The sequence below is a fragment of the Coturnix japonica genome, chromosome 15 (genome assembly GCF_001577835.2).
Source record: "Coturnix japonica isolate 7356 chromosome 15, Coturnix japonica 2.1, whole genome shotgun sequence".
Classification (NCBI taxonomy): domain Eukaryota; kingdom Metazoa; phylum Chordata; class Aves; order Galliformes; family Phasianidae; genus Coturnix; species Coturnix japonica.
In genome coordinates this window covers 7,711,077-7,736,586 of record NC_029530.1, presented here as the reverse complement: position 1 = coordinate 7,736,586, position 25,510 = coordinate 7,711,077, and the positions used below count along the sequence as shown (strand labels likewise).

The 25,510-nt window shown below is 39.4% G+C and overlaps 2 protein-coding genes across 3 annotated transcripts in view; one reads left to right on the top strand and one right to left on the bottom strand.

Annotated features, from left to right (window-relative positions):
• RSPH14 (radial spoke head 14 homolog) overlaps positions 1-25,510 on the bottom strand; it is a 53,489-nt gene that overhangs the window by 9,433 nt on the left and 18,546 nt on the right. The gene's annotated exons all lie outside the window — the stretch shown is intronic.
• The window catches only part of GNAZ (G protein subunit alpha z), a 35,161-nt gene continuing 14,555 nt past the window's right edge, over positions 4,905-25,510 (top strand). The window contains exons 1-2 of one of the 2 annotated variants that reach the window (XM_015878221.2): positions 4,905-5,108; positions 22,660-23,930. In XM_015878221.2, the coding sequence (XP_015733707.1) occupies positions 23,208-23,930 (723 nt within the window). In that variant the 5' untranslated portion in view covers positions 4,905-5,108; positions 22,660-23,207. Of the gene's footprint in view, positions 5,109-5,173; positions 5,288-22,659; positions 23,931-25,510 lie in introns of those variants that run through there. The other variant, XM_015878222.2, reaches the window with a different exon arrangement.

Genomic DNA, 25,510 nt, shown 5'->3' with positions numbered 1-25,510 from the left:
ATTTCTAGAACATTCAGTGCAGTTGAACCCAGACCACAGCAGTGAAACTAACCTGTTACTTAAGGCAGACTAAAATATTAAGTCAAACTTCTGGAAACATGCAAGGTCAGACATATGCATTTCCCTAGTGCTACTAATGCACTTATATTTAAGAACATTATATACAGAATTTAAAGCACCAAGACCTTAAGCAGAAACAGGGAGTCGTATTGGCTGCAGTTATTAGATACCAACTATTTCATCAGCTGATAAAAATTCCTGCCATTTTAATATAACGTTCTTTTAAAATAACACCATTATAACTAATTCTGAAAGTAACATTGAAATACTTGATTCAATCAGTTGAGGTAAGGGTAGCACAGTGTGCTTTCCTATGTCATTGACTTCATCATCCAGTTAGTTCATTTATTATTTGAACCCATCCTATGCATGTCAGTGACAGAGCAAGAACTCTCTCTTAAAATAGGGGCAGTGAATTAAAAAATAATCAGAAGCTGCATTTACTCATTTCACTACTAGTTTATCACTAAAGCAGTCTTAGGCCAAACTGTCTTTTGTGTAGGTTTTCACTCCTCTGTCTAAGACTGCTTCAAATCAAGAGGCACTGAGCAGTTACAGATGGCCAAGCCCACTGCTGCGTACATCTGCTCTGCACTTTGTAAGTGACCACAGTTGCAGCTGAGATATGCAGTATCTTCATGTAGATACAAAATTAGCCACAGGCCTAACATAAAAAAAAGGTGTGCAATTAACTAAGCTTTATTACTTAAACCTGCCTGCAGTCTGCCAATTTTTTACAGAATCATTCTGGCATCTGAGGTCCCCATAGTAAAGCTGCCAGAATGCCCACAGCTCCACTTCTGTGCTTTGCAAATTACCTTTCTGTCCCCAAACAAAATCTTCAGTCTTTTTTTCTAAGCTAGTGGTTTCTTATTCCTCCTCATCAGACATTACAAAATAATACAAGGGACAAATCATAATGCTGCTGGAATTGTAGTTATAGCTTATGGTTCCCACATGAAGCAAAGCTATCATCTGTAAAGGATAGAAAGAAATGTGAACCTAGTAGAAATACATGTGTAATTCTTGTAAGCCCCCAGTTCGATGCTTCTTCAGCTGGCACAATTAGCAGTGAAAAAAAAACCAAAAATATTTGCAAGACATTCTTTCTTTCTATTGGTTTGCTATTGCAAGAAATAAATAAGACCTAAATGCCTCCCAGGGATCCCCAGGTGGGAGAGACCTCCTTCCAGCTGGTTGCTTCCACGAACATGTCATCATTTATACTGAGTGGAAAACCTTCACATTGGGAAACAGGAGAAGGAAGACAGCTCTCCCAGGGATAAGCAGCAGCCTGTTGTTCAGAGCTGCGACATCCAGCAGTAATTCTTTTTGTTTTCTTGTTGAAAATTTATTTGCTAAAATAATCTTTGTTAATCTCTAATTGCACCTTGTGGATGTTGTTCTCTGAGGATCTACGTATTTTGATCTCAATGACTCTGTCAGCACTTCAAGATTTACTGGGTGAAAGACCAAAGTGTTGTCACCCTCTATCCCCCTTCATTCCTTTACCCTTAATAATGAAGAAAGGATGGCTCCTTTACAAATCAGTATACACCTCTTATTTTGTGATGTCATGGTAGCTTTCCTCTCAGGGAGGAAAGGTACCCATCACAAAGCTTGTGAAAAGTGAGGTCTGTCCTGCTGTGCAAAGTTAAGTGCACAGGAAAGCCAGTGTATCTGTGCGTGCTCCAGGCAATCCTCCAAGCAGCTGTCCACCAGCTGCTGGATTTAATGCTTGTTTTTCTACTCTTGGCTTCAGTGGCAAGTGCTGATTCAGCAGCCGAGCCAATGGCTGTGAGCTGCACATACAGTGGATGTGCAATAATACTATGAAGGAATGTATGCAAGGCTTTTACTTTTTTGGGTTTGGTTGATTTGTTTTTAATTCTTTTCTTTTTAATCTGTTGGGGAACTGGAGAGCTCCATCTCTTTCACTGCCTGCACCGCTGGCTGTAACTCACTCTCCAGGCTCACATTCTCAAATATCTCCTTGAAGGAGATTGGAAGATCAAAGACTCCACAGCAAGCAAAGCCCTCTATTACTTGAAGGATGTGAGAACACAATAAAAAGGTGAAAGCCTTGTAAAGAGAATTTTCTTCCTAAAGGATAAAGAGGAGCTGGGGCTGACCCCATCCTTAATAGGTGCATTCAATGATTTTTTCCCACCATCTCATAGCCACTGGTACAAAGCACAATTTGTAGATAGTTATAAATATCAGATTTCAGTCATCTGCTTGATGCTATTTTAAACTCTTCCACGTGAGAAAAATGGTTAAAAATAAAAATATAGCCTTTTCATTCTTCTCTAGATGTTCTGTTCAGTTCTTTCTGCTCACACGGAATCATAGACCTGTCTATAAATATCTAACCCAGATATACAATTGCTTGTTTAAAAAGAGGGCATTTGGTAGAAAATGGAATGGAATAGAAGATGTCCTTTATTGCATTTTTGTTGCAGACCAGATGCGGCCTCTCAATTTTCCCTCTATCATTTGGAGATGTACATTCACCAAGAACATTGCATGTGTGCTTATAAATATTTTGATGTTGTCACAGTATAATTAAGGGCTATTGATTAGAAAAATCCCTATGGGATTTTGCACTTCAGAATGCATTTCTATTTTAGCACTATTGTCTTCAAGCTAAGTGTATGTTTTGACTGATCCCAAAGAGAAAGCAAGAGCAAACAGGCCAGGACTTGGCTTTTGGTCAGTGGGTGTCACTGGCAAGATGAGCAAAGCTCATGCAGCTCGTGGTTCCAGAGCTTCATGTGAGATGTTCACACCAGCCAACTGCTCCTCCTCCAAACAGAGACTGCTCCCATATGGCAAAACGCCTGAGACCTGCCTGTCATGGGGGTGCCAGAGGTCTGACCAGATCATCGCTGTTCCTCCAAACTGCTTGCTTGTTAGGCAAGATATTACTTCTAGGCAAAAAGAGTAAAACAAACTATTCACTTTCAGTATGTATTTGTGATTTCTCAGTCTACCTACATAGAAAGATATCATTTAGAGCACTGAGGTAAAGAACTCTGTTTTTATACCTGTTTGGGATACACGCTACTTTGAAATGCATATTCCTCTTTAAATTCCTCTGGGAGCTTGGCTACATGTGAGCAACCAACAGCTGGAAGGTCCCAACTGAGAATTTCTGGAAGCAGAACAAGGTGCAGCTGAAGAAAACAGAGACAGATGTGCTGACTTATTCAGGATGAGCTGAGTTTCAGCTCTGCCATTCACTAACAGCGCTCACCAAACTCCCATCCCGTGGTGCTGGAATCAGTGCACTACTCAGACTGCCTGCATGTGTTTCCTTCCCCTGCAATGTCTCATCCACCAGTAGGTGCCTCCCTCAAAACTGCAAAAAGCGAGTGCTCTGTTACAGTAATGCAAAGCATCTGAGTGATGCAACCTGTGGAGAGCATGTGACCAATGATCTTCCTACACAGGATGATGGCAGCTGATGCTGTTTTTATGCCCAAACTGGTAACGTGTGGAAGATGCTTCTTCTCACATATAAAGCACTATGCTGGAGACACGTGTAATATGACAGTTTCTATAGTAACTACTTGTTCTTTATGGAGCAGCAGATTAAACCTGTACACCTTGTTATTGTTCTTTCATCCCATTATCCAGAGTACTCAGGCAGTTACCACAGCTACACTGCTTTATCCCTCTTTATTCCCCTGCCAACAGAACTATGGCAGAGCTTCGTGCACTGCAGAACGACTGAGAGACACAGAGCACCATTAGAATTTAGACAGTCACTGCTGCCTGATCGTATCAATGCATCAAAGCATAAACGTGCATTGCTGGATACTGAAAGGTAAAGCTGGAGAGATTAAAAGCTGGTTGTTTGTTTTATTAAGCTGGCAAGTTTATGATTTGAAGATTACAGTTTTGCTGAGAAAACAGCGCTGGTCACGTATAGGACATTTATCTTTTGATGCTCTGAGTCACATCACCAGCCCAGGTGCATGGACAAACTGTTGGTAAGAACCCTGAGGTTCATTACGCATAGGACTCACGTGCTACACTGATTCATGGTTCTTATTTCAGTGCAAGAAAACTAATGCTGCTACGTTGCATTTTTACACTAAAATATTTCATTCCTGTAGCTCATTGATGCTGCAGTTGTGCTGATGGATCAGCCCTGCAAGCGGCGTTAATGACAGGAATCAGATGTTTGCTGTGCTGCATCATGGTAGCCTCGCTGTGGGAAACATGCCCCTGCTCTGTCTCTGCCTGGGAGCCTCCGTTGCTGTCTCCAGCAGAAACGTATCAGTAATAGATTCCGGTTATGAAATCGCACTGTAGGGAGAAATCGCAGCTGTGTGAGCAGGGCTGCAGCCTGCACGGCTAAAAGGAAAGATATGTAGGAACAGGTAGCTCCATCCGTGACATAAGAGAAAATGGTACTTGGTATCACTTAAATAAAGCTGCAGCGAGCGTCACACGTAGAAGCGAAAGATGGAAAGAGAAAATGCCCGGCACCGAAATCAACCGAAAGATGTTAACAGCGGAATGAAGGCAGATCCCGCGGCACGAGCCGGCTTTGCCCTCTGCCCTTCATTGCATCACTCTGACACACATGCGGCACCCCGACCGCTGCCTTGTTCTCCTCGGGGAGCTGCCCCGTGCGCGCTCCTTACGCAACACGGAGCGGAGCCGCCCGTCCGCCGCTGTCACCCAGGACGGGAGGGGTTGGAGGGGTTGGAGGGTTACAGGGCTCGGCCGCCCGCCCCCCCTTGCCATCCTCCGCTCGTTGGCGTGGCAACGCGCTGCTGCCTCCGCCTCCCGCAGCCGGCCCCGCGTCCCCCGCCCGGCTCCCGGCGGGACCGCCCCGCGCCGCTGCCTCCGCGGGCCGCCGGCGGGCGTCGGTATTGCGGCATCGGGCGGAGCGAGGGGCTGCGAGACCGGAGAGGAGGGAGGGCAGCGTCCGTCTGCTGCTGGGAGACCGGGCAGCTGCGAGAAGGCCGCGGGAGGAGCAGTGCGGGGCTGCGGAGATGGATTGAGGCGGTGGAGGCTGCCGGCCCGGCGCCGAGGTGAGTGCGTGCTGCCTTCTGCTTCCCTCCTCCTTCTCCTTCTCCGTCAGCTCCGCGAGGAGCGTTTCCCTCTTACGTTTCCAGAATGAAAAGGGGGTTCTGCGGGGGGAAAGGAATAGATGCGATCTTGAAACGAACGGCGGTAGTTCGGTGATGGAAGGGATGGTCGTCACCGTGAGGTAGGAATATTTTGCTGGTTGCAGAAGAAAAATCGCAAGGGTTGGGCTGCTGCCGCTACGGCTAAAATGACCTTCCCTGGGCGGCTGTGCTTCAGCTGAAGCCCTTTCCATCAAACTCAGGCATCGCCCTTCCTAGCCCGGACCCCAGAGCCAGCATCCGAGCTGCCCCGAGCCGCAGCGCTCCGGTACCGATTCCATTCGGTTGTGCCTTTGGGAGAGGACCCTCCCCGCACGGCTCTGCTCCCCGGGGGTTTTGCAGTTGCAAACCTCCGGTTGCTGGGGGTCTGCAGCGAGTCCTGCAGCCGCGGCTGCTTGTTGCGAGGCTGCTCTGCCTCGTCCGCGTTCGTTCATGCGAGGCATCGGGAGGCGTTATAGCATCAATCCGCACCTGTGCATGGCTCCGTCTGAGGTGCCGAGCCACAAGTTCCATGGTCTGTTTGTATCTGCATTTCGAGTGAGAGATCCATACGCACCCAATGCTTCAGTTAGCATGTAGATCTACAGACAAGTGTATATTTTTCTGGCTGTAGCACTGAGCTGAGTGGTTTTTTTGCTGTTTCCCTGTAGGAGCTGCTTAATGTGTTCTTGCAGCATTTGCTCAGGAGGCTGCTGACCTATCTCAGCTATGTTTTCCTGGGTGAGATTTGAGACCACCTCATTGCTTTTCCATTCAGCTCCCTTTACATCCATTTGCTGGTACAAACGTGGCTCCGATTTGGTTTTTATTCTGGCTCTGTTTTGTGCCGTTGTGGGTCACACCCTTTGAGTGGCCACTGGAATGTCTTCTGCAGGGGTTGCACGGCAGGTCAAGCAGAACCATGGTGCTGTGGATGCCTACTTGTGGATCATGTAGTCAAAATGAGGGTGTACCCTGTGCTTCCACAGGGAAAACTGTTTCTGACTTGATGGATGGAGAATTTGTAATCCACGTTGATGGCTTAAGTGCTGGTACAGATAAAAATAGTGGCTTTTCTGCAGCAAGGCACATATTTGCCGCCTGAAGCGACACAGGTGCAGGGATAGAGCTCTGCAGAACAGGAAGGTGTTTGCCTTTAACTTAGCTGTCTTCATCAAATGGTTAGACTGGAAGCTCTTCCCCAAAAGCACAGATCCCTGTCCTTGGGTAGAGGACACCGTTCCAGCGTAGGCCTACGTGTACAGAAGAGTGAAATTTCATTCTTCTGGAAGCCAGTGATGAATGAAATCAAAAGAAAACATCTCAGATATATGGGGGTATTTAGGATAAAATCTCCTTTCTTCTATTACTAAAGCATGGACGTGCATTTTCAAAGACCCGTACTTGTGTGTGCATATGCATGCCCTCAGAAAGGTTGACTGATTCCACGTGAGGCCGCAGATTTCATTCTGGCTGTGGGCCTTATGGAGGTGAATAAATTCTGCTGCATGAAGAATGTGCCACCTTGTCTGAGGATTATGTTCTCATAACTCCACTGACTGCTGGTGACAGAGCTGGCTCTTTGGGAGGCACTACTGCCTTGAAATCAGATGTATCAGGCTTTTGGTGCAGTTTGCTGTTTCAGCTACAGGCCTTGGGCTTGAATTTAACTATGATATTCTAAAAATAACTAGAAAAATAGTTCTGGCAGAGCGAAGTGAAAGTGTTCAGGTTGTCTCGGTTTGGATTACACGTTAATGGAAAAAGTATATTAGATATTAAGAAATCTAGACTGAAGCAGAAAAAAGAAATGTGGCCCTTCATCTGAAGGGAATCTACCTGCTGAGATGTGGGGAAGGGGATAAGCAGAGGGATAAGGACAACAGAAAATAAAAGCTTAAATCCTTAAATGGTGAAGTCAGCTTTTCCTCTCCAACTTAAGCAGATAATGATTTTGACAGCAGATAGAGCCTTGGTTGATACGTAGCAATGAGGTAACGTAAAGGAGTTATATCTCTTCCCCCCCTACCACCTAATTAAAGAAAATTGCTCTCAATTCTTTTGGGCTAAATCACCATAATTCCACTTATTTCAGAAGATGTTCTCCAGATTTATGTAACTGAAAATGAGAGTTGAATCTCACTAACTCTGTGTAATGATTTGGTCCTGCTTCCATGGGACTTGCTGGAAGTTTTGTTCCTGCTGTCAGTCGGACAGTCCCGGCTCAATATGAGCACGCAGCTTTTCACTGATCAGATTCTCCCATGCCCTTTAGGATCAACAGTGTTGAACAGTTTTATAGCAGATTTCAGTAAGGTCACTGTCTCAATGACAAATTCACTAAGAATTTCCTGGAGTCACAAACTCTAACTTATGAGTTATCAGTTTATCAAAGTATTAATCGTTTAACCACGAGTCACAAGTGGTGTTTCCTAGAGGCAGGTATTGGGGCTTATTCTGTTTAAATATCTTTTGTGATGATTTGGATGAGGGGATGGAGCGTACCTTCATTAAGTCTGCAGACAGCACCAACTTGGGGGGGAAGTGTTGATCTGCCTGAGTGGCTGAGGGAACTGGGATGGATCAGCCTGCAGAAGAGAAGGTTCAAAGAGACTTTCTTGTTCTCTATAACTGCCTGAAAGGAGGTTGTGCTGAGATGGGGCTTGGTCTTTTTCCCATATAGCAGTGACAGGACAAGGGAAAATGGCCTCAAGTTGCACCAGGAGAGGTTCAGGTTGTATATTAGGAAAAATTTCTTCTCTGAATTTGTGCTCAGGCAGTGGAACAAGCTGCCCATAGAAGTGGTGGAGTCACTGCCCCTGGAGGTGTTTAAGGAAAGGGTAGATGTAGCACTTAGGGACATGGTTTAGTGGCAGTATTGGTGGTAGGTGGATGGTTGGACTAGATGATCTTAGAGATCTTCTTCAACCTTAGTGATTCTATGATTCTTAGATATTTATCTTCCTGAGAAAATTTAGGGTTATTGTTAACATATTGGCTGAGGTTACTCACCTTCAGTCATAACACCTTACTAGGGGAAGTAATTAACTTATTTATCTCTGATAACTTTTAAACCAAAGCCCTTCAAAATCAAAATATTGGCATATTTATAAATACTATTATTGGATTTATTTTTATTTTATAAAAGGTTAAATTTTGTTCCTTGCGATCCCCAACATATCCAAAATAAAACCATATTCATTAATAGTTACCCCAGTCTACTTAAGAGGAGAATTTGACCTATAATTTTTGTTGTATTAAAAATTAATATTTTTATTAAGCAATACAGAATCAGTATTTAAGAAGCCCAAATTTCATCTGCCATATTGATGAAAGAATAATAACTGGAAATAACTAGTTTGATCCAAACCAACTAAAATTGATTCTCTTCTCGAAGTCATCTGGCAATTTCAGATACATAGAATACAAATAATATGATGCAGAAGGGTCAAATTCAGCTGTTATTTATTCTGCAGTTAAATCAGGAGTTGCCATAAATTAGCAATTTAAGTTATCCTAGCATTATGCCATTGCTATCAAGAACATAATTTAACCTTTGGAATGAGAACTATAGAGAAAAATATGCTTCTTTCTCAACTGTTGCTCTTCACTAACACTGAAGAGTATTGGTGAAGTAGGATGGAAAAAGCAGCTTATCGATGGGCCACCATTTCCAGCATAGGCTCCCAACATTTGTTGTTATTACATGAATTTAAAACCATCACTAACAAAACATGTAGTGAAATTTCAGAAGGCTGCAGCTTTTGTTGTTGTTTTGTTTCTTTTTTAACTTCTGCTGCTCGTAGCATTGGACATGTAATGGTTTTATTCAACAAATTCTGTTTTCCTCTGCTCTTGTTTTATCTCTATGCCCCGTACACCAGAGGGCTGTTTCTGGTTTAGATTGCTAAGTCATCACATCAAAAAGACAACTATGAGAACATTTCCAGACAATTCTATGCTACAGAAATAGCCTATGAAATTACTAGTGATCATGTTGGCCAATAGAAAGACATAAAGAGGAAAATTTGAAAAGCTGAATTCAAATTCTAAGTGTTCATCATTTTGCCATTATATTCCTGTGCCTGTACAAAAATTAGCAAAATTTTTCTCTGCATAGTTTGCACGCTTGGGAACCAGTAAGTGCACACAATTCAGAAGGCAGTCCATACAGTGTGGGGACAAATAAAACTTGTCATTATATGCCCATTTAAAATGGAATGAGATTAGCATACATGTAAAGTTATGAGATGCAGAAAAGAATGACAAAACACAGAAAGCAAATAATCATTTCTTAGGAACTACATCTTATTCATCTGATATTTTTACAGTCAATATATGCAAGAGGACCTGGACTTGGCACGTAGACAGATTATTCTCATCACTTTCAGATACCTGTAATAGGTCATGTATGTGTGAGTTAGTTGGTTAGGTCTCCCTTATAGCTAATGGAGAAAAAAACAGATTCCTGCAGTGCAATTAATCAAACTACTTTCTTAGACGGAGATTAACAGTTATCTGGACATGACACTTGTCCTCACTGACTACAAAGGAAGCACAGAATGACAAACTCAGGGGTAGCCACCTACATGCACGTGCTAAATCTGGACAGATGAATCCTATTCTTACTGTATACTGTAAAATATAAAGGATAAAAAAGTGTATGATTTAGCCAATTTCTAGGTAATTTTCAAGATATTTCACCATATTTCATATTTTACTACTCCTACTTAACAAACCTGTTTTCTTTGATAGACTAGCATACTCTCCTTGTCCTCTACCTGTATCTTTATGATGCTATTTAATGTGGATGAAGGGCTCCAGTGGAACAGTACTAGTAGCCCAGGTCTTTTCTCCAGGCAGTACTTACAGCATGTATTCCCAGTGTGTTTCAACTCTCATTTTGTAAGCCTGCTTTCTGTATTTTCAAACCTTATAGAGACAATTTAGGGTGACTACCTTTATCTTCCCAAAATGCATTGACACGAACACAGTCAGCATATCAACTGTTGATACACAAACACAGTTGACACAGTTGTGTTGTGGAAAGAAAAAAAAACACAATGAAACTGAATTGTAATCAGTTCTGATGGAAGTGTCATGGCATGGTGACAAAAACGCAGCTGGATGTTTAGCTCTGAGAGAGCTTGTTGTTTGGAGAGGGTAAGTACCTGGTTATTAAACATCTGCCTTTAAAATGTGTTATTCAAAAGAATCATATTAAAAAGTGTTATCAAGGAGATTCTCTTGCTTAAAATAATACATTCATGTTAATGTGTTATGGTTTTTTTTTTAATAAAAACTTTATTCTCTGGGTATCTACCAATCTGAATACTTAGAATGTATTAACAAATTATTATTTTATTTGGATGTGGAGATATAATTTCAATTTATACATATATGCAAAATATTCACACTTGGATGTTTTATGAGGAAAGAAACTGTCCTTGATATTTATGTAATGGCAGAAGATTCAAATTAATACTACTTACAATTTTTTTTCATATATTGTAAATATAATTTAAAGCATTAAAATCTATTAGTAAAATAATGTTTATGATATTAATGAAATCCATTCTAAACACTAACATTTCTCTGTACTGCATGTGAGTTGAAAGTGGCCCTCAGCATTTGTTCCATCTGGTTCTTGGTAGGTAGATTTTCTCTCGTGATGCCTTTCAGTACATCTTAAACAGTGGTGTTTTAAGTTTGGTAGTCAGCATGCTAAAACAGAGACCATTTTGCACCTGGCAGATACTTTTGTAATTGGTAAGAAGGTACTGAGCTTTCATTTTGTGTTGCTTAGTAATGGTAGAATCTCTCCTTAACCAGTAATTTCAGAGACATGTTTTTACCTCCTTTTCAATCCATTTATGTTCATGAACAGATAAACTTACCCTAATTTGTAATTCAGTGACATTTATGATGGTATTTAAAATTCTAAGGTTAGCCTACTTCAAACTTGAACAATTGTTCTATTATCATATTATTTCCGTTCCCTGACTAGATGTGCATAAGTCCTCTGATTATGTTTCTTGCTGTGAGCGTTCCCAAAAGCAGCTCTGAACTTTGCCTCATGACTGTGATTACACAGGTGTGTAAAGTTTGGTTTTTTTTTTGCACAGGTGTTCATAAAGAGAAATGGAATACTGAAGCTTTTCTTTAATTATTTCAAGTTATAGGAACATCAACAGGATGGTAATTTCAACAACGTATTAATTCAGGAGATTGTTGTTTCAAATGTGGTCAGGCTGTAGGCTGACATGCACTGTTCCCATATCAGTACAGTATTTACTTCCACAGGTCAATTAAATATACAGTGGTCTGAAAAAAAAATGAAACTATCAGGTATCACATCAACAAGAGGAAGGAATCTATGTGATTTAACACTGCAGATTACAATTCTCTGTTTTCCCAGAGAGGACTAATTGTACGCTGCTGTGCCAAACAATTCAATTAAGTAGAAGTCAAAACACTGGTGAACTAATAACCTACCACCAAGACAAATAATTTAATTATTGATTCTTGTTATATTTGTGTTCTCAGCCTGTGTAAGTGAATTATAAACTAAAATTCAGTGCTTATAGAGAATGTTCCCCTGGTCTGTGACAAGAGAAGCCTCTCTCCGCATTGTGTTGGTTTAGTAGCTCTGCGCTTTTTCTCCCTTCTGCAGCCAAGGGTACCAGGAAAAGCCACTGCTGTTGTGGCCTCTTGGGAACTTGTAATTAATGCTGAGGTTCAGACAGCTCTATAATGAAGAATGGATCGTGAAAAAAACATTACCCCAAAATCAGACTTTAAACTAAGCATGGTACGGTAGAACTACATAAAGTTCTCTGTATTTTTGGCTAATTCATACTGCTTTTTATTTGTGTCTTCTGATACTGGCAAACAGTGAATGCTGAATTAAAAATGTTGCAATATCCTAATCTGGAAATATGGCAGGATATTTTTGGTAGGAATTGATCTGACAGAAATGGGTAACTCCAACTGTAACTATATACTAAATAAGAAAAACTTTGAAGTTGGACACTAAGTCACATGGAGCTCTGTAAGTGTGCAACAAACTTAATTAACAAATAAAGATGAAGTTCTCAGTGAGCAGAACAATCATCTTCCTTCTTACCAAGCTCTCTGACTCATTCTGCTAGTAATGGTATTTAATTTTGTGAGAATTTCACTCAAGTGACATTCAAGTGAATACCCAGAGAGTAAGGTACTCTCTCATGATTCTGCAGTCCAAATTACTTCTATACTTTTCCTCTAGTCTCTTGTAAGAATCAAATGGAAAAGCCTGACTGAATGGATGTTTACAGTAACCTACAAAAAAACACTTATAAGACAGACAAGCAATGAACAATTACTCAGTATCATCTATAGAACTACCTCTGAAATGCAGGAAAAAACCTTGTTCAAGAAAATATGTGTTTAAAAAATCATATTATCAGGGCAGTGACCAACTGAAAAGGCAACAATTCTTTTTCATTAGTGGGACAGTACAGATCACTGCCTATGAAAGCCAATGTAGTTCCCATTCTGTATTCAGCTGTAAGTCTAAACTAAAGAATTTCTATTATGCTAGAGATGTGTTCCTGTTGTATTCTGAAAAAAAGCTTACTGGAGACTAATGTTAAGTTTTGTTACCAGAATCAAGAAAATATTTTCTGAGAGAATTTTGCATGTATTATTGTCTTGATCAAGCAGAGTATTTTGGTGTATTTGGACAGTATCTCATTTTGGTGTTGCTTGTTTCCACATATACATAGTCCATGACTAACCAAAGGTTATCTATATAACAGTACTTTCAGATTCCAGATACTTAATGTTCTCATGATTTATCCAGTCAAGAATTGTTCACAGAACTCATCAAAATCTTATATAAACAAGTTAATTCAGGAAAACAATAAAGTACTTGTAAAGGAGTGTTAAATAAGCATTTTTGTAATGGAGGGCAGATGGATTACTGTCAGCCTGTAGCAGCGCTGTTCGTATTCAGCAGTAAAAGATGATGTGTGAATGAAAGGTTTTTTTAGACACACTGGTTATTATCTGTCTTCACATAGGATGTGAAAGAGATTTACACATTTGATCAAATTATATTAAGAGCATATCAGTCTCATCATTTAATTGATGTCTTCTTCTGTTTAGTCAGAATCATCAACTGTAGATTCATATTTTTTAAAATGTAATTTAAAATGGTATTTCAGACTTATCTTGTTATAAAATGCCCATGAAATCCTATTTTCTCTATAAGTAATTTATCCAGCTTGTACTAGGATTGGTCAGAAGCAGGTGGAGATGGAAAAATACAAACAGCACAAGGCCTGGATTCAGAGATTTCAGAAAGTAATATCTCACCTTGATGGAGAAGCTCTCTTTTGCAACCAGCACAAAAGATGAGAAGGGGCAGTTATTTTTATGAAGAGCAGTCCTTTACGCTACTCAATGATGGATATGAGTAACACAAACTAAAACTATATCTCCTTCTTAAGGACTGACAAAGTCAAAAAGTCAGCGAGACGAAATCAACATTGCAGTGACATTCTGTTTTCTTATTCTACTACTTCTATGTTATTTCTGTGTCTCTAAAATAACAAAACTACATAAAACTTGTAGTGGGTATCTCCCCTAACATATGGAACCCTCAGAAGACAAAGGGGAAACAGGAGTTGCTTCCAATTTTCCTTCTAAAGTACTTTTTGCAAAAGATAGAGACTGCTAGTGCACGTGGATTTCAATGGCATGGGATTGCTGCCAGCTAATAAAACTTGAAACAAAACTCAGATTGCTTTCAGATGGGTGAAGGGATTAGAAATGTCTTTTGTCTCCTTTTAGTTGAGGTTGGGAGGTGTCTTATTTGGAGTTTTTGTAGAGTTAAGAAATCTTATTTTTCCTGCTTTTTGGGATGTTTGTAACTTTTGGGGTTGATATTGCATAATGAGTTGTTCTTCTAAGTAGACTGACGAATTTTTCAGTGTCACGAGGGGAAAAATGCACAAATTTGTAAGAGTTGTAGAAGATGCTAAGAGACAGTGCTTATGATCTGTTCCTAGTTACAACACTGGCTGGGAGATCTCAATTTACAAGTCTTGATGTATGCTCTAAGTGAACCATGGCATACCAAAATCTACGCTTCTTAAGCACAGTGAACCTGAAAGGCTACAAGCTGTTATCAGGCTAGAACTGGTATGATATGTAACTGAATGTGTCTAAATTGGACAGCTGAAAACACAAAAAAATTCCCTACCCCACTTCTGCTGAGTAATCTAAGCAGTCTCAGAAGCTGTCCTTATATACTTGACATAGTTTTGAAGACAAACTGTTATTCTGTTATGTATTGTGAGTATTGCCCCATAGCTGGTAAACTTGCTTTGTGGGTTAGAGTGAATTTGGAAGCTGGAGGACATCCAGCTGCAATAGCTTTTGCACTGTTTTGACCTGCTATGAGAAACTTGTGTTTGGCCTTCATGTTGAGCTATGGATACATTCTGAATAACTACCAGCATGTTTGTTATTTCTTACCTCAAATATGTTTCTCTTAATTGTTTTCACAAGAGTGAATATTTAGTGAGAAAAAAGAAATAACTTCTCATCTTTTTTTCTTGCGTATTTCAACTAGAATAGCTAGGAATCCAGTGGTAAAATTTTAGCTTTGTGTGCTGTTTTAGTTCTGTGATACAGTGATACTACAAGTAGGGTTTTTTGCTTGTTTTTTGCTAATACTAGAAATGAGAATTGAATAACTAAGAATTTATTGCTGAATAATGAATAAACTAATGGCCAGATTAGCACCTTTCAGCTTTAAGATAATTTTAGCTAGTACCACAGTTATTTGAGTTAAAAACAGATGTCACTGAGAGTAAAGAGAACAAAAGAGCAGACGTTTGAAATGTTGCTGTTAAGACTTGTACTGGGGGTGCTTAGTAACTTTGTCTGCTGTGTGAAACTCTCATTTAGGCTCTTAGGACTGCTTCGCACAGAAAAAAACCTGCAAATTACTCCTACTGTTAAATGTTGCATTGGATCAGTTCTCAGTACTTGATTCAAGAGCAAAATGAATGAAATAAGGATCACCGAATGGCGAGACAATTGTAATTGAGTACCTTGATAAAGAAGGAGGATAATGCTGGTAGAGCTATGATAAAAAAGGGAAACTTTTCTGGCTTCAGCATAGGACATCTTGTACAACCAGAGAGTGAAAATTATCTGCAGACAGGGTTTAAGGGACTACTGAAGATGTTCTCACAGGTTTTAGTAAAAGACACTGAAACTGCGGTTGTGTGGGTAGGGAGTTAGCAAGAATATAGGGAATAAAAACTAAAATCTATCACTGGGGGGAAGGAATCTGCTTAAAATTTTCCTAGACTTATGAGCTCATTTTGTTACCTGCTGAATTTAAAAATACTTAATTAATAGACAATACCTACTCTCTTATTTTTGTTATAGACAAAAAACATATTTGTGGAATTATATGAAAGTGACAAAATGTGCATAGCCCTGTGAATGTGTGGAAGCATCCTGACTGTTTTTGTCATAGTGTGATTAAAAATATCTATGGTCAGATTTGTCTTCTGTTAGTCTAAGACTGGCTAAGCACGAACAAAGATTTGTAATTTACAACAGAAGTCAGGCTTGCAACATGTGCATGTAGATAGAAGTTACTGTTAAATCATAATAATGACGCTTCTGTATCTCCAAATAACACAGTAAATTATGAGATTGTATAGAAACAGGGATTTGAAAGTTTGACTATTTGTATCTATTCTTTCAAAAGTTATTAGGGTGTGGATATTGATACACAAGAGCAGTATAAATCACTGACTAAATACTGTTTTTTCATCAGTAAAACTCTCCGCATCACTAATTGTTAAGCATTCTGCCACCAATATTTTAAAATACAGAGTATTACATTTACTTTCACCTTTTGAAAACATGGTACAGGCTTGTATCAATGCCCACTAAAGTCAACTAAAAGCTTTAACAGTAGGTAGATCATAACCATAGCACTTTATAAAGTTTGGGGATTCTTTATGATTATTTTTCCCTCTAGCATTGACAGTGGTATTTATTCTGCTAGGAAAAAACTAGAGATGTTCTCATTCCAAAGTGTTACTTAACATAGGCTGGTATTTCAGCACAACTGCCTAAATAGAGTTCCTTTACTTATATTTCAGCCTTGTTCGTGCCAACTAAAAATACTCTTGATCTTAGTAGAAAAACTGAAGTTGATTAAGAAAAAAACTAATATTAATTAAGAAATGTTGATCTCTCATGGGGATGAGCTGTGAAAAATGTGCCAAGAGTATAACTATAGATACTTGCACTGAATTTAAGCCAGAAGAGTGCTTGCTGTCCTTTATCAACCAAGGCTAAACTCATTTGTAGTATTGCCTCCTATGTAAAATGTTCTGAAGTTCATATGTATCTAGATGGAAAGGCAAAATGTACAAAAAACTACCTGCTTGGATTTTTAAAGCAGGAGTTATTGTACAGTGCTGTTCATACATGTTGAACAGTTCTGGATGCATAATTGTTTTGTGTGGAATTACATCTGCTTTTTGGATAAAGCCCAAAGCACTTTCACATTAAGCACAGAACATGGACAACTTCCTTCACCTTGTGTAATTTATTTATTTTTTTTAAGTCTCCTTTGGATTAGAGAGAGAGTAACTGCAGTAGGGCTCAGCTGTCTGAGGTATACCTGCTGAAGCTCTTGCATGTGGCAGAATTGTAACGCTGTCAAAGCTTCTCAGTTTCAAAAGAGAAGCAGAATGAGACCATGCATGGGCTGCAGCTGTAATCTGTGCCTGGTAGTATGCAAGTCTTCTCCCATGAGTCATATTTTATAGCATATTGGATTCTGTTTAGTCTCGTGTGTGTGTTTCCTGTTGTCCTGGGTTGTAGTCTAAAAGTTCTTCTACTCTTCATCTCCACTTCTGAGAATAATATCGTGTTTAATTTGAATTGTGAAGATGGATCCTAAGAATTTCACAATTCCTTTTTCATAAAGTTCGTATGATTCATTTTTTATGTGGCACAAGACTGGAAATTGCTCTCTATACTACCCACCTAATTCATCTTTGATAATAGTGCTGATTCTTATGCTGATGTTCACACTATTTTGTCCTTTCTTTCTCTCATGTTTTTCCCTAAATTAGGTCATCATGAGATTTACTTGCTTTATTCTTTTACAATCCTGCTTTCCTTTTCTACCTTATTCCATTTTGATTGGCTCCCTGATGCCTTCCTGCATCATGTTGCTCTTTTATTATGCTTTTTGAATTACTATCTTTTTTGACTTCAGCTCATGTTGACAAGTTGCTGCTCAAGTGCACTCATTCAATGTATGTCTGTTTTTCTGTTTGTTTTTTCTTCACTGTGAAACATTTCTCATTGTGTTGCTTAGTTTGCATCTTGAACTGACATGTTTCCAGCCCGTTCATTCCATGCTTTCACTCAGACTTTCCATGAATTCAGTGTTGATCTACTCTATTAAAATAGTTTCCCATATTTTGCTTTCTTTGCAACAAAAACTTTGTTCTGTGTCTTGTGGTGAGGTCCACCTTGCTGACTGTTGACCCTTATTCATGCTCAGCAATGTTTTTTATTTTTCTAGCAAAACCATTATGGAAGAAATCTGATCTCCCAGCTGTCTTTTTCCACAATGAACTTACGCTGTCATTCTTTCATTTTTCTAGTGTAATTGAATTCTTTATGTGCAGACCCATTTTTTTTGCACTGTACAGTGTTCTGTTGTTTCCTTCCAAATGACGTGGTAAGACATATCTATCCACTGTTCTCAGCATGTTTTTCACTCTTCTTTGCTACCCTTTCCCTGTTCTTCTCATGAAAACAGATATTTCTTGGCTTATATGTCTATCTGTCTTTTCAGTTTGCACTAGAAATCTTACTTAGCTTCTATGATTTCATTCTTTTCAAATCTTTGCCTAGATTTTTGCCTCTTATCTGCTTTTGTTGCTCTAAAATATACAAACACAACTATGATTTATTTTTTTATGGTTTGTCAGGGGCACATTCTTAACCATCATCACAGATAAAAATCATCTCATTTACATGACTTCATTTACTCCATTTGCTGGAGTACCTTCTAGTTGCCTTTTGCTTGGACTGGAGCTTCAGTCTTTGACTCTTCACTAGTTGTTTAGACCCTATTGCTTTGGGTTTTTAAATTATTTTTTTAAACAAGACCCTTCTTGTTTTCAGGACCCTGTTATCTGTGCCCAGGCTCTCAGGTTTTTGCTACAGAGACTGGGACCTCAGGTTAGGTTATATCTGTCATTGGAACAACTCAGCAGAAGCATGTTTTTTTCTCTTCTGTGTGTCTTTTTTTCACAAAGCTATATTGTCACCTTGTTTCAAATCCCTCCAGCTTTCTTCTGCTGCAATAACTAAAAACACTTCCTCGTGTTTTAATAAGGTATTGTGTGCAGTAAGGTTGGGCAGGTAACACCAAATTTGCCACCTTACAAATGATCAAATGCAATGTTTACCATTTATTTTCCGCAAAGTAATCATCACCTTCTTAAGATTTCTGAAACAGTAATGCCCTATTCCAGCTGTGAGTCTTAGTTCATGAGTAGACCACCTATGAACTACAATAACAGATGATAAAAGCTAAACAGTAACTCTAATGAGGCCATAACCTACGCTAATGTCATCACTTGAGCTGCGTCCAAACCACTCATACTGGTATTGAGTGGGTGCTGCTTTTAGTTTCTTGCAACGTTACAGATTTCTAAGTAAGTAAGTCTGATGTTCGTATGTCCCTAAAGCAGTTGCTGTGTATGTTGTTTCTTCTCTCCCTTGTTTAGCAGCCAGGATTTTCTGCACACCCACTGTTAGATGTACTGTACTATTCCTGTAAGGTTTTGTTCTTTATGGGAGTCTAAAGGTCAGTTCTGAAATGACCGTGTTGGGAGATTCTGGTCTTAGTTTAGTTAAATTATTGTGAAACATAGGAGATCATATGCAGTCACTGACACTACTATTTTCATCAACACAAGTCAGAACTGTTGTGTTTTTGGCTCTCTTCAAGAACCAGTTGGTTTTACATACTGGTAGTGTTGACATTTCACACTAGTTTGGGGTTGTTTGGACTCAGTGAAACAAGTAATGATTTAAAATACTTACCAAGTGTCAATAGTACTTAAGTATTAATACTTTATATGATTTACATTTCCTACTTCCTGAAGTAAGCAAGATGTGCATAGTTAAAAGGAAAAGTAAAATAACTGATAGTACTCTAATGTGGTCTTTATTATAGCTGAGCTGGTGCAAAAGTCTATCCTAATAACTAAAGATGACAATCTAGCTTTGCACAAGCAGGGCCTGAATACTTGGTTTACAAAGAATGCATTGTGTTCACGATAAATTCTTATGTTTCCCTAAAACTTGGATCAGATCTATATGATAAGATTTGATGGGGTAATAAGCTTAGCTGGTGGATAGTATTGACTAGCTTAACTTGTATTTAGATACTGCTGAAGTATGTTGGATGTTTCCTAGACAATAGACAAAGATGGGATGTTTGCACCTATGAATTTACAACAGATTTTCTGCAGTGAGATACTATATTTGAGATACTATATTTTATCTGGATCTCTGAGCTGAGGTCAGTGGGTTGAAGTTCAGCAAGACTATGTGCTGGGTCCTGCACTGTAGCCACTACACCCTCAGACCTTGAGTACTTTGTTCAGTTTTGGGCACTTCACTATATGAAAGATGTTGAGGCCCTGAAGTGTATCCAAAGAAGGGTAACAAAACTGGTGAGGGGTCTGGAGCACAAGTCTTATGGGGAGCAACAGAGGGAACCAAAATGGTTCAGTTGGGAGAAGGCTCAGAAGAGATCTTACAGCCCTCTACAACTGCCCTGAAGGGAGGTTGTGACAAGGTGTGTTTGGCCTCTTCTGTTTAGCAATAGGATTAGAGGGAATTGCCTTAAATTGCACCAGGGAAGGTTCAGAGTGGATGTTAGGAAAAATGTCTTCTCTGAAATAGTGCTCAGGCTCTGGAATGGGCTGCTCAGGGAGATGATTGATTCACTGTCCCTGGAGGTGTTCAAGAAATGTTTAGATGTTGTACTAAGGTACATGGTTTAGTGGGGAAATATTGGATTAGATGATCTGGAGGTCTTTTCCAGTACTGGTGATTCTGTGATTCTCTATGCTCAGTCAACATATTGATAGGTATACAAAGACTGCGTGTAATGGCAAATTACTTTCTTTGTTTTTTTTTCACCACTTCTTTGTAAAATATCCTTCTACTGTGTATTCCTAGCTGGCAATTCTAATAGATCTCCGTTTTTCTGTATAATCATGATAAGAATCATGAGATGAGAACCTATCAGAACTACCAATAATTTTCCTAGGAAGTATGCTGGAAGTGTTTATGGTAACATGTACATGCATAGTGATCTGGAAATTAGATCACTCAGGAACGAGTGGCACATTGGAGAACTTCTTAGGATATTTTATATACTGTTTTTTTAAACTGTTTTCTTGAATACATCCAGAGCTCCATTTATCTTTTGCAGTAATGTAATGGTCTCCTCAATGCAGTGGTACCAATCCTGATCTGTGCTGACTCATCCTGGTAGTCATGAATTTTATCCAGGTCTACAGTGGTTCAACTATATATCTGTCTTAAGCAGGGTTAGAGATAGAAAGGGATTTAAAGACAAATATAGAATCAGTGAAAGCATTTGAGAGTGAGTGGTAGACAGTCCAAGGCTTATGTCCTGGGAAACTTCAGGAAAAAAAAAGAGTAAGCCTCATCCACTGAACCTGCAGTCTTTATACTTTTCCCTCTGATGTTAAGGGATCAGTGATGATTGTTCTGTTTATTATTTTTGGGTAGAGTCTTCACATTCCTGGATATCTTCATAAATATGTATGGAAACTGCTGAAAAGGGATGCACTGTGTTGCAAGAACTTGCCTAATAACATGATGCTGTTATAGAACTCTAGAACTCAGAAATGCATAACCGTGGGGTCTCAGATCTGAAAGCAGGCACAGAAACTCTACCATCACACCTGCCGGCCCGTCATAAACTAAACAAGATCTGTAAGTTACATAAAAGATCCTCACAGAGAAAACTATGCAGGGAGAAAGCTGCAAAAAAACCGATGCTAAGATTAGGATGGCCGTGACAAAGATCTAGTGCATAATTAGCAGGAGAATAGTAATAACTTCTGTTACAGGACAACCTGAGATCATCACACGTTTCTACATCTTGAGAAATGAAGTTCTTGATATATAATTGATTTCCTACATTCTCTCTCCTTAGATGTTTGAGGAAAAATATAATTCGTGCAGCTATATCTATGAACCAACTCCTCAGCCTCAAATACACAGACAAAATTACACAGACAGTGAGGTGGGACCAGCATACAGTAAGGAAAGCATGATTTCTGATGCCCAGTGTGCTCAGAGCTCAGTGAGGGCAGCAAGCCCTTCCTAGGAAAAGAGGCAGGTTGTCACCAATCAGCTGTTAGCTATGTGTTTCCTTTTGTGAGAGGTAGCTGTATCCTGCTGTTCTTTCTGCAGAGTTCCAAATAGTAAGCTTAAACCCTAATCTGGGAATGAAAAGTTGCTCTAATCGTAACTGCAAAGATTCCAGACCTTGCTTTGGATATTATTTCCTGTGCTCCTTTTTCATGAAATCTTTGCCTTCTGGTCAATTTTTCCTGCCTCTCCCAGAATTTTCATAGTAAGAAAAAATAACCAACACTAGCTTTGCCAGGTAAAAAGCTTACAGAGTTTGCGATAGTGTTATATCGATATTGATTATGCAGGTAGGAGTTTTAAGGGTTCAGTTCTTGCAAGGGGAAGGAATATGTTGCCATATTCTGCAGATATCAGTAACTTATTCTCTTTCACAAAATCATGAAGAAAACTTAATCACTTCCTTTTGCTTCCTAATTTAGTTGTTGAAATGTTCAGTACAAACAAAACAGAAAAGATGAAAGAGAACTGAGGAGAACATTTGAGTACAAGATATTGATATAAATAGAGAGGCTGGGAAAAGTAGTTGTGATTATTTCATTTTTTTACTTCAGGAAAACCAGTCAGAACAGGACTGTGCAGAAGAGCCCTGCCATAAGCTCTTGCTGAGGGAGAAACTGGGACACAGCTCAGCACTGTTTGTTTTCATGTAGGTTTAGATAATAAAGCACAGAAGGCTGAAAAGGAGACTTGATTTACTATTGTTTGGAAACCACATTTTCTCAGTCCTACAAGTTTCATCTGTCACTACAGTATTGCTGGGGTTTTGAATTTTTGCTTTTCCTCATGCTTATTTCCAACTCTATTTTCCATGTAGTCCAGCATTGCAGTCCTTTCTAGGTCATTTAATAATAAAAGGCTTTGAAGTCTAGAGGAGGAGAAAACAGTGAGTAGTTTACAGCAAGGAAGCAGTATCTTGCTTCATTCATTTCTTTCTCTCATTGTTTGGCAGGTGGAAAGCACAGACTTGCAGAACTGAACTGGATCTGCTGAAGAAGCGAGAGCAGAGAAACAACAAATGCAACGCTACTGAAAAGAGTGTCAACATTATCTAGTAGCATCACCACAGCAACCATAAAATACAGTTAGAAGACGAGGGTTAAAACAGAGAAGGTGAAAGTGCAGCTAGTTACCTTTGGACGGAAGGCAGCAAAATAATTATGCAGAACAGAAAAGAGTATTTGATGGATCTAGCCAAACTGTGGCAAAGGGAAGTGTCCCTTCATTAACAGGAATGTGCCAATGTTTATGCACTGTAAAGGGGAGTGCCATGAGATTTACTGAGGAGACTATTTTTGTGGTTGCCTATCTACACTTTTGCACCCCTGCTGTCACTGATTTAGGTGGTACAAGCCTCTTGGACCAGTAGGTATTGGATTTTTTTTCCCTGTACAAGTTGTACCTGGCACGAGAGCTGATAGACAACACAGATCTTTCCTAGAGACACAAAGGAACTGAGACAATCTCCAGCCTTCCCTTTCTGTAACAGCCTGCTATACCATGGGATGTAGGCAAAGCTCTGAGGAGAAAGAGGCAGCGCGGCGGTCCCGCAGGATTGACCGCCACCTGCGCTCTGAAAGCCAGCGCCAACGAAGAGAGATCAAGCTGCTTCTCCTGGGTACCAGCAACTCTGGAAAGAGCACTATTGTAAAGCAGATGAAAATCATTCACAGTGGTGGCTTTAATTTGGAGGCCTGCAAGGAATACAAACCTCTGATTATCTATAACGCAATTGACTCCCTCACACGCATCATTCGGGCTCTAGCTACACTTAAGATAGAATTTCACAACCCTGACAGAGCATATGATGCTGTGCAGCTCTTTGCCCTGACAGGTCCAGCTGAGAGCAAAGGAGAGATCACCCCTGAGCTTCTGGGAGTCATGAAACGGCTCTGGGCAGATCCAGGTGTGCAGGAGTGTTTCTGCCGCTCCAATGAGTACCACCTGGAGGATAATGCTGCATACTACTTAAATGACCTAGAAAGGATTGCAGCACTGGACTACATCCCTACTGTGGAAGATATTCTACGCTCTCGGGACATGACCACAGGGATTGTAGAAAATAAGTTCACGTTCAAAGAGCTGACTTTCAAAATGGTGGACGTGGGTGGACAGAGATCTGAACGCAAAAAATGGATCCATTGTTTTGAGGGGGTGACGGCCATCATTTTCTGTGTGGCGCTGAGTGGATATGACTTGAAGCTGTATGAAGATAACCAAACAGTAAGTACCTCTTCTGCTCCTTAATCGCATTCTATTTCTCTTCCTTCCCCCCTCATGAGTTTGATTGCTTTTGTTTACTTGGATATTTTCCCCTCACTGTGTTAGATTTTCAAAGTGTATTTATTTACTCTTGAGGTGCGTCTCAAGTGACAGCAGAAACTTGTCAGGTTTATCTGGGTAAATAATTATTCCAAATGTCACTAAAAACAATAGACATCCTGATGTGCAGAACAAGTAACTTGGACATTATGGGCATTGTTTTGTAAATCGTGGGTAACTGAATCTAAAATAGCAACAGGTATCTTCATTGGGATTTTCAATTGAGATTTGGAATAACATATGATTAGTTTAAAACAAAAATCCAAATAAGGAACTTCAAGATTTTCTCTGTCTGTTTTTGTTTATGTAGTTGACTTGCCTTATCCAATGAATATTCCCTTTTAATGCTATTGTTAATCTCTGGCTTGCACAGCACACAAATACAATAACTAGAGAAACATATTAGCGCACTTACACATATGCAACTATGTATTTGTAACAATGTTCAATTTGCTTGAGATAACATAGTTAATTTGAAGTTATTTTTTGACAGACGTGTAAAATGTAATGCCTGGGAGATAGGAGCTTGTGGGTAAGGCTGGGAACAAGCAAGGATTCTACCATCTTGTGGTTCCCAAGCATGGTCTGTTTGTTTTGAAAACAGATGCTGTCAGGAAGTATTAAAATCTATGCTGTAAAATTACAAAGTTAACTTTAAAATGCTTATATTTCTCTAATACTGCCTTACTTCTTTGGCTATTTTATATTTAGAAAGCTGGTTCTCCAAGTATCAGCTTCTAACTGGTTGCTAACAGTTTTTTTCAGGAAGATTTTTTTTTTTTTCTTTATTAAAAGGGAGCTAAGTGATAAGTTTGAGAAGCAATTATACTTAGGTTTGAACCAAGACTACAGAATAGTTTCCAGAAATAATCCTTTTGTTTTACAAGTTTCTCTTATATGGTTGAATAGCTTTTACTTGCCTTTTTTATGGTTCTTCAAGGAAAGAGATGTTATTGCCAAGAACATTAACCTAAGCTGAATTTTGATCAAATGCTTCCCTTTTACTGCAAATTGAATACTCATTATGAGACACTAGTTAACATTCCATAGACCAACTTATCAAAGCAAATGTTTGCACCTATGAATAAATTTAGAATAGAAAATAGAAACACTTTAGCAAATGAAAGTTATGCTGCAGAAGAAAAATAGTCTGTTCCAGATTTAAGATAAATAACGAACCCACTCCTGTTGGTAAGAAAATAAGCTACTATAGAAACACCTGAAGGTGTAATGTTTGTCTTTTCTCAGTTTCTGAAGCTCATGATTCAGAATTGCAAGCAAAATCCTGTGGTTTGCCAACATGTTAAAACATGCTCCTCCATAACAAAAGCATGCATAACAATGCACTTGATGAATTTGGGTTGGGAAGGGGAAAATTTGGGGGATAATTTCTGCATTGATGTGAAACTCTTCATAATTAAATGTATTCTAGATCTAGTACCTAGAGTCAGTATATGCAGCTATTTGATATAAATAACTGT